The 12430-nt window shown below is 42.8% G+C and overlaps 1 protein-coding gene across 1 annotated transcript in view; it reads right to left on the reverse strand.

The window, feature by feature from the left end:
• Positions 1-3754: 3754 nt before the first annotated feature.
• LOC139255776 (EF-hand calcium-binding domain-containing protein 6-like) overlaps positions 3755-12430 on the reverse strand; it is a 39545-nt gene continuing 30869 nt past the window's right edge. Inside the window, exons 13-17 of the mRNA XM_070873988.1 lie at positions 11939-12063; positions 10147-10390; positions 7604-7773; positions 6005-6170; positions 3755-3973 (exon numbers count right to left, since the gene is read on the reverse strand). Coding sequence (XP_070730089.1) covers positions 3755-3973; positions 6005-6170; positions 7604-7773; positions 10147-10390; positions 11939-12063 — 924 coding nt within the window. The remainder of the gene's footprint in view (positions 3974-6004; positions 6171-7603; positions 7774-10146; positions 10391-11938; positions 12064-12430) is intronic.

A 12430-nucleotide genomic window follows, 5' to 3' on the forward strand; every position in this document is an offset into this window, starting at 1 on the left:
CCCCAGCATTGAAGCACTGACCACACTTGATCAGCTCCGCTGGGCAGGCCACATAGTTCGCATGCCAGACACGAGACTCCCAAAGCAAGCGCTCTACTCGGAACTCCTTCACGGCAAACGAGCCAAAGGCGGGCAGCGGAAAAGTTACAAGGACACCCTCAAAGCCTCCCTGATAAAGTGCAACATCCCCACTGACACCTGGGAGTCCCTGGCCAAAGATCGCCCTAAGTGGAGAAAGCGCATCCAGGAGGGCGCAAGCACATCGGGTCTCGTTGCCAAGAGCAAGCAGAAATCAAGTGCAGGCAGCAGAAGGAGCGTGCAGCATAGAAACATAGAAACAAAGAAAATAGGTGCAGGAGTAGGCCATTCGGCCCTTCGAGCCTGCATCACCATTCAATAAGATCATGGCTGATCATCAGTACCCCTTTCCTGCTTTCTCGCCATACCCTTTGATCCCTTTAGCCGTAAGAGCCATATCTAACTCCCTCTTGAATATATCCAACTAACTGGCATCAACAACTCTCTGCAGTAGAGAATTCCACAGGTTAACAACTCTCTGAGTGACGAAGTTTCTCCTCATCTCGGTCCTAAATAGCTTACCTCTTATCCTTAGACTGTGTCCCCTGGTTCTGGACTTCCCCAACATTGGGAACATTCTTCCTGCATCTAACCTGTCTAAACCCGTCAGAATTTTATATGTTTCTATGAGATCCCCTCTCATCCTTCTAAATTCCAGTGAATACAGGCCCATTCGATCCAGTCTCTCTTCATATGTCAGTCCTGCCATCCCGGGAATCAGTCTGGTGAACCTTCGCTGCACTCCCTCAATAGCAAGAACGTCCGTCCTCAGATTAGGAGACCAAAACTGAACACAATATTCCAGGTGAGGCCTCACCAAGGCCTTGTACAACGGCAGCAAGACCTCCCTGCTCCTATACTCAAATCCCCTAGCTATGAAGGCCAACATGTCATTTGCCTTCTTCATCGCCTGCTGTACCTGCATCCCAACTTTCAATGATTGATGTACCATGACACCCAGGTCTCGTTGCAACTCCCCTTTTCCTAATCTGCCGCTATTCAGATAATATTCTGCCTTCGTGTTTTTGCCACCAAAGTGGATAACCTCACATTTATCCACATTATACTGCATCTGCCATGCATTTGCCCACTCACCCAACCTGTCCAAGTCAACCTGCAGCCTCTTAGCATCCTCCTCACAGCTCACACTGCCACCCAGCTGTCATCTGCAAACTTGGAGATATTACACTCAATTCCTTCATCTAAATCATTGATGTATATTGTAAATAGTTGTGGTCCCAGCACTGAGCCCTGTGGCACCCCACTAGTCACTGCCTGCCATTCTGAAAAGGACCCATTTATCCTGACTCTCTGCTTCCTGTCTGCCAACCAGTTCTCTATCCACGTCAATACATTACCCTCAATACCAGATGCTTTAATTTTGCACACCAATCTCTTGTTAAAAGCCTTTTGAAAGTCAAAATACACCACATCCACTGGTTCTCCCCTGTCCACTCTACAAGTTATATCCTCAAAAAATTCTAGAAGATTTGTCAAGCATGATTTCCCTTTCATAAATCCATGCTGACTTGCACCGATCCTGTCACTGCTTTCCAAATGCGCTGCTATTTCATCTCTAACAATTGATTCCAACATTTTCCCCACTACTGATGTCAGGCTAACCGGTCTATAATTACCTGTTTTCTCTCCCCCTCCTTTCTGGTGGTGGTGTTACATTAGCTACCCTCCAGTCCATAGGAACTGATCCAGAGTCGATAGACTGCTGGAAAATGATCACCAATGCATCCACTATTTCTAGGGCCACTTCCTTAAGTGCTCTGGGATGCAAACTATCAGGCCCGGGGGATTTATCGGCCTTCAACCCCAGCAAACCAGTTCCACCTACCCCTTCCCTCAATGACTATCTGCCCTACCTGTGATTCTCATATTGGACTTTTTAGCCACCAAAGAACTCATGTTAATAGTGGAAGGAAGTCTTTCTCGATTCCAAGGGACTACCTATGATGATGATGATGATGATGATGGGACCAGGGGGGACGATTCCCTACTTTGCGTGGCATGGGCACCTTTGCCGCTCGAGGTGCATCTCGGGCACTTGCCACAGTGGAGAGGCTGGGAATCCTAATGCAGCCTCCCGATATTTGGGGTTGGGAGGGAGGAGGGAGGGAGTGATGGACCCGATCCCATCTCTTGGTGAAAGGCGCCCGTTCAGCATTGAATAAGAAAATTGCTATTTTTTTCTTCAGTGCTCCAGACTAAAATGCTGGCCTGAACCTCCAGATGGGGCCATTTCCATCCTTTGGTAGCCAGGTCTGGCAGGTCTCACCAGATGTGCCATTGCTGATCCTACACGGAGTTCCTCTGAGGGCCAGGTTGCCAGAACTCCCAAAGTTAAGAGTCCCAGTCACAACCATCCTACCCAACGTATCCAGGTCCTGGCCTAATTTCCGGCACTGTCCTGCTGGGGTTGCGAAGAGAATGCATCGGAAGAGTCGAGGATTTTTGGCCCCAGGAAGATTATTCTTTCCTAAAGTGGGGCAAGGGTGAGGCTATATTGCACCAACAAAATACCTCAATATGCATCCTCTCCGCCATGCGCTATCACATGATCTACTTTCCCCCCATGTGCTGTCACATGATCCACCTTCCCCCTGCCATGAGCTGTCACATGATCCACCTTCCCCCTCCCCCATCTGCTGTCACATGATCCACCTTCCCCCCATGCGCTGTCACATGATCCACCTTCCCCCCATGCGCTGTCACATGATCCACCTTCCCCCTCCCCATGTGCTGTCACATGATCTACCTTCCCCTGCCATGTGCTGTCAAATGATCCACCTTCCCCCTGCCATGAGCTGTCACATGATCCACCTTCCCCCTCCCCCATCTGCTGTCACATGATCCACCTTCCCCCCATGCGCTGTCACATGATCCACCTTCCCCCCATGCGCTGTCACATGATCCACCTTCCCCCTCCCCATGTGCTGTCACATGATCTACCTTCCCCTGCCATGTGCTGTCAAATGATCCACCTTCCCCCCCATGCGCTGTCACATGATCTACTTTCCCCCCATGTGCTGTCACATGATCCACCTTCCCCCTGCCATGTGCTGTCACATGATCCACCTTCCCCCTGCCATGTGCTGTCACATGATCCACCTACCCCCCCCCATTCACTGTCACATGATCCACCCTCCCCACCATGAGCTGCCACATATACACTTTCGACGTTTCTCTTCAGCAGCACCGACTCACTTTAATTCAGAGCTGTCCTGAAGATTTCCTCCTTTGTCTTATCAACAAAAACAATTTTCTTCCTTTCAGCTGGGAAGGACTGCAACAGAGTTCTAATGAAGGGCAATCCCTGAAACAGTAATTTGTCACTTCATTCCTCAGATGTTGTACCTAACTGTTTCCTGCATTTTCTGCTGTGTGATATTCTCCATATTTACAATCCAAGAACCCTTAAATGTGAAATTCTTAATTTAAGAATGAAGTTAAGTGAAGATCTGCAGTCTGTGGTTGTCCAAATTAACTGACACATGAGCCTGGAAACTATGGTTGTCATAAACATTCATTGTCCCAGTTTTGGTATCATTTAATAAGATTAAAAATTCAAACCAAAATATAAACAGTACAAGACGATAATTTTTAATGCAGAGGAATACACCATAGTACTAACAAATCTGTATAAAGCAAGTAAAACAAGTGATATTCACGGTGCCTTGAAGGTTTTGTCGATTAGTTTTGAATACTTAATTTTGCCAACCATGTCCTGATCATATTTTGACATCACGTGATAAAATTCATCTTCATCCAAGACTATATTACAGAGTCGAAGAACAGATCGGAATTCAGGTAATGTGAGAAAGCCAGTGCTGTTACAATCCAGTTTTTTGCACACTCTGTCCAATGTATTCCAATTACCAGCCAACTATAGGAGGGGAAAAAGGAAAATGGAATCTTAGCAACAGACGGTGGATTCAATTCAGTGACAGCCAATATGACCAAATCAGTACATTTATCATCCAGTAAAAGCAGCAATTGAAATATGTTAGTGTATATCCTCACATTTGTATAATTGAATAAACCCAACTGGGATACATATCACCCTTATATGCTTCTCATTTCTATTTCCGCTTCAAACCCAGAAATTCAGTTTTAAAGCTACATAGAACATTATCAGACATATGTTAATATCAATTTACTTTATTATAATATTCTTATTGACACAATTGTTTTGTCACCTCACTCTCCAGGATTTTACTCCAAACCACTTAATCTAGCTGCCAGGGATGGACTGACCATATGGAAAAACAAAAATGGTTCCACAGCGCTGTCTTATCAGCGCCCTCCCCCACCTTTTTTTCTGAGAATTCGGTGCCCTTTCTGGAAAGCCAGTCCACCCTTGCTTGCTACTTCTGCCCCCACGTTCGATAGGCTCTTAAAAACCTATCCCTTCAGCCCCAGCTACCTCCTCCAAATTCCGGCTCTGTGTCCACCTCTTCATCTGCTCAGAGAATTTTGCCTACTTGAAGATCACTACATAAATCGTAAGTCGTTGTGATGCACTAATAAATAAAATGAAGAATCAAAATTGCTTCAAAAGAAATGGAGCTCATCAACATGAGGTTTGCAATGGTAATTTGAAACAAAGATATAAAATGCTAGAAAAAGACAGCATGCAATTCAAGATCTGAAAGAGAAATTTGTTCTGAAGAAGGGTCACACTAAAAATATCAACCTGTTTTTTTTTTAAATCACAAATTGATTGACCATATCTGAATTTTGTTTTTTTAAATTTCAGATCTCCAACATTTGCAGTTTTGCTTTTCATCTCTCCAAAGTACCTTCATGCTTTTACCTGTCTACAATGACACAAGACCACTGCAGATTCAGGTTAATGCAAGAGAAAACCAACCCCTTTTTAAAGCCAGCCTCAGGTAACCACTGGCTACATGGGTGCATGCAACCTGTAATGAGACTCGTAAAGACCAAGTAGTTTGCAGATTCTATCATCGATTTATGCTGAGTTATGAGATTTCAGTTGGGCAGTAGAGGAAGAACTACAATTGACTTCTTGCTTTCGCAAATGGACGGAACAAAATAAAATCTCAAATCACAATCTAGCAACACCTATTGAAGTTCCTCTGTGTGGATGTAAAGTGGGGACAGTGTTGCGCTCAGCTGTGTATTCCTCTCTTTCTCATGGCCAATAAATCTGCCAATGGGAAGAGTGACCACTTACTCAAAGTACTGTGAATCTCAACCACCTAGAGAACATACCCCAGTATGTAGCATTACATTCAGGTGAGACAAAGTGAAGGGAGAAAACACCATAAAAATAAATTAGTGAAATAAAATAGTAAGCTTGGGAGTAAAGGATTCTTCAGTCACTTCCAATACAGTGCTCACTAGAATATTGTACTGTCACTTTAGCAAACCTAATGGACAAAAGGGGTACTCAAGTAGTTTGATAAGCTTTTACAACACAACAATCACAGGCACCTAAATGAATGTTCCAAATTGCCTTCCATTTCACAAATTGGGGAATAAATGAAACCAATAAGGGGACTGCCCTTTAGGGAAGCAGCTGCCTTCTGCTCAACTGCTCCTCCAATTTTGAGTATATTGCTGAGATCGTAAACACACTGAGGTTACAATTGCAAGTGAGAAAATCTATCCTGCACCTTTCCATTCCATGGCATAACACATTAGCTCAGTCTCAACACATGATCAGAGTGATGAGCTTATCGGCTAGATGTGGCAGTCTTCTTGCATTTCGACTGTTGGCCAGTGTTCGCTACAATTTAGTAATTAAAACTGCATGGCTTCAACGCCAGGTAAATTGCAGCTTGAACCTGCCAATTGCTGTAAAACTGATACAAATACTTCGCTTGGCGCCAGGCAAAGCCCAATATTGGCTACAAAGTCGAGTGAAGGACTCTGCTAATCTTTCTATTACCTTCCTTCGTAGCTTCTCGGTGATAGTGCTCAGTCCTTTATGCATGGATTTTGTGTACGTTGCAAACTGTGGTTGTTGCTGCTTTTGGGTTAGAGCCTTTAAATTACCAAATCTGAGTGATTTCCTTCGATCATCAAATGGCTGAAGAAACTCGACATAAGAAATCCTAAACAAAATGCATGTCATTATCTTAAAGAAAATTCATCTCCAAATTATAACTATGCACAAGCTTAAAGCTTATTTTTGACTATGGTCTGCAATTGTGACCATTTCACTTAGTTTTAAAAAGGCAGTAGAGTGATAATGTAATCTGAGATGCAGTGGGTTATTTGCAATTGCAGATTTTGCAATCAATTAACCACCACAAATAATTTTTTTAAGTAGAAAAGTGACTTGTTGTCACACTCAAAGGAACGCTACAAACAGAACTGCGTGTGGCAAATATGGGAAGTAATTCAGCCCGCGATATTAGGAGGCTTTTAATCCACTCAACTTTAAGCCTTGAGATGTGCTCAGCAGGCTATGGAAAGCAGTTGGGTTTGTCTGGCTCTCCACTACGTTTGCCCAGGCAAAAGGAAGATTTGGCTTCCAGTGTCAACCACAAATGCGAAGAAAACATTCCCAGTTCACTCAGACATGGTGAACTCGAACCAACAGCAACATGGGCTGCACCTGATGCTTAACCAACACCTGCAGCAAAACTGGTGTGTTCTTGCAGAATTTTTGAATTTTTATCTTTGGGGAGCAATGCAATCGAAACCTTGCTTGCAAGAAAACTATATACACCTGTTTTGTTTACCTCCCCCTCATCCAGCTCTGTAGCTACACAGTTTAGGGCTAAATCTTAGACTTTTGGCACAAATATCTGTGTATTTCTGGTGGCCCTGATAACATCTTCCTGATGGCACTGCCTCAATTGTATGTTTTTTTAACAATTTGTCTTTGACGAGAAAGCGAAGTAATTTTTTTGCAGCATTGGCATGTCATCCTTTTGTCTCACCGTTTTTATCTTTCCTCCCCATTAGATCAGGACATGGCAAGCGCCAGGTTCACGTCCCTTTCTTTGGAGAAGTGCTGTCACTCTGGAAACTCTCTCTGCCATCAATGCTAGAGCCACGGTCATAAATTGGCTCTGTGTGAACCTTACATAGGATATGCAGCACAGAAACAGGCCATTCGGCCCAACCAGTCCATGCCGTCGTTTATGTTCCATTCGAGCCTTTTCCTGTCTTTCCTCATCTAACTCTATCAGCATAACCCTCTATTTCCTTTTCTCTCATATGTTTGTCCAGCCTCCCTTTGAACACACCTACACTATTTGCTTCAACCACTCCCTGTGCCTAGCGAGTTGCACACTCTCACCACTCTCTGCGTAGAGAAGTTTCTTTTGAATTTCCTATTGGATTTCTTGGTGACTATCTTATATGATGGTCTGTGCATGTAAACTCTCAACCTACTGCTCCATGGGATCAGACATGAATGCATCAAGGCCATTGTTTATTGGTGACTGTATTTCTTCATTAGATCTCTGTATCAATACAATCTGAATGTATTGGTGAGGAAATCCAATTCAAAAAGGACAACTGGACGCTAACTAACCTGTTGTTTCCATGGTCAAACTTGCTGGTGATCATCTCACAGGTCTGATCATTCAGTGCCACGCATAGGTCCATGAGGATGTCTTTGAACTCTTCCTTGCTAACGAAGCCAGTATTAAATTGGTCCAACTCATGAAAGTTTGTCTGAAGGTCATCCAGCAAGAGCTGAACCTACGATAAGATAGTAGCCCAGTAATCAATAAGAGTGGAAATCTGTGATACGATAACCAGCTGCACATACAAATACCGGGGAAGAATCTTTGAAGTCTGAATGAATGTCAGATTGGGGCAGTAGGAGTATTGCGTTTCTTAAAAAGAATGCTTTTTTTTTGGTTTCTACCTTTTTTTTACCCACCTACTTGTAATGAAAAGCAAATTAGTTTAGTGATATCATGGCTAGTTTTAATACACTTCTGTGAATTTCTGCTGTCCTGCCTGCCAATCACTTTATCTCATAAACCTATAGTGAATCATGTAGTATCTCAGCTGAACCGAAAAAGATTACAATTGGAATGAAATTGTGTTTTAAACAATGAACACATATTGGGCCATAATTTGCGGCCCCTACGGGTACGTACGAGGTCCGCACGTGCCCATAGGGGCCACACAAGTTCCGGGTTTAGGCATGCGAAGCGCGTGCGCTAAAACCCGGAACTTGCATTCCCGGGAAAAGAACCTCCATGGGCGGAGAGTTGAGCTATTCGCCCAACTTCTGCCTAGCGAATGCCCGTGAAATTCTTACTCAGTGTAAAAGCAGGCGCAAGGCCCGGTTTTACCAGCGTAAGACTTTTAAGGACAGAAAAGTTTTTAAAAATCAATAATTTATACACTTAAAATCCTGTTAAATAAGGGAAGTTTATTTTTAGACCTTTTAAAATATGTAAATTTATTTTTCAAAAAATTACATTTTTGTTTTAAATATTTAATTAAATGCCATTTTGATTAATTTTAAATATGTGATGTTTTAAAAAAAAATTATTTTAAGTGTACACAAAGGCTATTCCCTTTCATACTTAAGGTGATTCCGTACATACAGAATCCCCATAAGTACGAATGGGGATCCCCCTTCTTTCATTGGTTGGGCTGGCCCACGTGATCCCTTGGCATGTGCCCCTGGAATACGTGGACCTCTACGCAGGCCTATGCCCAAGAGCGCAAGTCTCCGACATCCGGGACTATCAAGTAAGTGCATAGATTTTTGCAGGTCGAAGGCATCCGCTCGCGGGAAGCCTCCAACCGCAATTTCAGGCCCATTGTATCATTGTGGACTCAATTTAAGAACTGCTCAACAAAGAGCAAGGTCTACATGGAAGCGCTTAAAAACCAAAATAATGTTTTTGTATATTAGCTATTTGAGATCCACAACTACAGTAGACTATACTTAGTCTGTGGTAGGAAATTTTATGTAAATATATATAAAGGCATGAGCATTCTTTCAACCATTATAGTCACAAGAAATAATCGTACCACACAGGAATCGATTTATCGCATGTGCACTAACTTTTCATCACACAATTCACTTAATGAGGGCCAGCAGAAAACCACGTTACCATTAATTATTCACTGTAAAACTTATTGAATCTGCTGATGACACTGATCTGCTTCTGCCGGTGGTGGAGGGCTTGAAATCTACCCCACTGTAACTGTCCAGGGAGAGCACATACGCAGTCAGTACATGAGATCAGCTACAGATAAATAAAAAGTTGTGTTTGTGATCCAAATTCATTATTTTCCAGGAAGGATGGTTGTGGAGTGAGAAGGTTGGATAAGTCTACAATTGGCATCAAAAGAGGGGGTCAAAGATTGCAATTTTAGGCATACATAATTTATGGATTGCCCCATATTTTAGTCATGTGCAATATTTGTATTTAAATGTTTTATATATCCCAATGCACTTTGCACAATGAATTTCTATTGAGATGTAATGATTGTGATGTGTAGGTTATTATGGTAGCCAATTTGCACCAGCAATATCCCACAAACAGCAATTGAATGAACTACCAATTAATCTGTTTTGTGTTCATATAAGTGTGTCATGTTGACCACAACACCAAGAGAAACTTCTTATGTGTCTTTGACTAGAACAGTGCCATAGGATATCTTACTTCCATCTAGAACGGCCATCGGAACAGAGAGGGGGCCTGGGCTTCGCACCTCATTGGCACTTCCATCAATGCCCCACTCTAGTACTGTATTGTCAGTTTTGTTAGCTTAATTCTTTGAGTGGAGCAGCTCAAACTCACAACCTTCTGGCTTGGAGGTGAAAACACTACTAACTGAAACTGGAGGGATGAAATGCAAACTCCAATTTTCAGCAAAAGGAGTTGCATCGTTATAAAAAGACAGATGTAGTTAGCTAAACAATAAAAATGGATACTGCACCCTGACTTGTGCCATATCCATTTTGTCCTACGTCCTATGCTGGTTTTGAGTGCACTCTAACTAAATATCTAATGTAATTGATAAATAAAATTACTGTGCACAAATTTATTACTGACTATAAAAGCAATGTACATTAATTTCTTTACTGAATTGTTACTCAACCTTAGCTTGCAGATTATTCTCAATGATCTCCGTGTCACAGTTCAACTTTCTAGATCGAATCAGAAAGTCACTGTCGCCTTTAACTGGTGGACATATTTTTGCATTTGGGAAACAAGCTGATTTAGGTGAGAATCCAAAGTGTCGAACAAATTCATAGAAATCCAAAGTGTTATCCAGACTGGTAATTAAAGTGCTCCAGACTTTTCTCACTTCATCTCTAGAGATTGGCGGGCAAATGTCAAACCTGTGTAAAACAAGGGGAAAGAAACCTGCTGTGACTATGAAATGTGCAATTCTATTAATTCTAACTGTTGTGTATGCAATGACTGTTAGACTGAGAACTGTTTAACTCCAAGAGCTATGACCTTGGCTCTGCTTTATTAAGGCCCAAAGTGACTAATATACAAAATGGCTGGCCTTTTATACTTGGGCTGCACACACGTGCGTGCAGCCCAATGGCCTCCAACAGTGACGCCACCTAGTGGCTAGTGATCCCAAAAGTACATATCCCCCTCTGAGATATTAACACAGTCTTCTACAAATTGAGACGGTCCAGTGTTTTACGCTCCCAGGTTGACCGTCTCAGTTCAACTCCAGCCTTGGGTGAGTGTTCAGTCTGTTGTGACTGGTGGCTGGGTGGCTGACCTGGTGGGAGTGGCAATGGCCATGTCAGGGATTGAAAGTCCATTTTCACTGAACATGTCAGTGATTCAAAGTCCCGATTCACTGATGACCACTGAGTCCTCTGATGACTGGGGGTAGGTTGGTTGGTCATCGATTGCCTGTTCCTCGACTGTTCCGGTTCGTCTGTGTGCTGCAGCTTTGTCTGATCCATATGTTTCCTGTATGTTTGCCTATTTTTCAGCTTGACAATAAATACTCTGTTGCCCTCCTTGGCCATGACATTACCAGCGATCCACTTGGGACCCTGACCATAATTCAGAACATATACAGGATCATTTACAGAAATATCGGGTGACACAGCTGTGTGATCATGATACCCTTGCTGACTTTGTCTTCTATATTCAACATGATTATTCGAGTCAGGGTGTACAAGAGATAGTTTGGTCTTAAGACGTCTCTTCATCATTAGTTCAGCAGGCAAGACTCCGGTAAGCGTGTGTGGTTTTGTCCTGTAACTCAGCAGTATGCATGACAGGCGGGTCTGCAGTGATCCTTGGGTTACTTGCTTCATACTCTGCTTTATGATTCGGACAGCATGTTCTGCTTGCCCATTGGATGCAGGTTTGAACGGTGCTGACCTTACATGTTTGATACCATTGAGTTTCATGAACTCTTGAAACTCCTGACTGGTGAAGCACGATCCATTGTCGCTAACAACGATGTCAGGCAGACCATGTGTTGAGAACATGACACTGAGATTCTCAATGGTAGCTATGGATGTGAAGATGACATGATTATACACTCTATCCACTTTGAATATGCATCCACCACAACTAAAAACATCTTCCCCAGGAAGGGACCTGCAAAGTCGATGTGGATCCTGGACCACGGTTTGGATGGCCACGACCACAGACTCAGTGGCGATTCCGCTGGTGCTTTTCTGAGCTGCATGAAAGTGTTACACTGATGCACACATGATTCCAGCTGAGAGTCAATTCCCGGCCACCATACATGAGACCTAATATACAAAATGGCTGGCCTTTTATACTTGGACTGCACACAAGTGCGTGCAGCCCAATGGCCTCCAACAGTGATGCCATCGAGTGGCTAGTGATCCCAAAAGTACACACATGACACTAACAAGAAAAGCAGGAAACATTTCCTTAACTGCTTCAGTAGCTGGTACATAGACTCGGGAGAAAGCCGTTTCGTGTTCATTTTATCTAGTTCATTAAAATCTTGTTCCACCACTCGGTATTGCTTCTTCAAGAGATCCTGTATAATTTTTGAGATCTAGAACAAAGGAAGAGTTAGAAGTGTTGGTGAATTAAAGTGGTGTTACAATTTGAGTTACTTGCCAACGTTCCTTATTCATACTCTGCTGAAATCAGCTTCCATAGGCAACCCTGTACTTCTCAGAAACCAATACTTAATCTTATGCCCTAAATATTGAGGTTGACGTTGCCACAGGAAAGGCATCCATCAACGTATGCATCAGAAATAACACAACCTGTACAGTGCATGCTCAAGATATCTTCAAACTGGAAGAAAACATCATGCAGCCAGATTATGTAGTTTAAGATAAAAATGAATAATTTGTGTTTATTAAGTAAAACTACAGAAGCAAAAGTGATTAGCAGATTAGATAGATATCAATACT

Source organism: Pristiophorus japonicus, chromosome 3 (genome assembly GCF_044704955.1).
Source record: "Pristiophorus japonicus isolate sPriJap1 chromosome 3, sPriJap1.hap1, whole genome shotgun sequence".
Classification (NCBI taxonomy): domain Eukaryota; kingdom Metazoa; phylum Chordata; class Chondrichthyes; family Pristiophoridae; genus Pristiophorus; species Pristiophorus japonicus.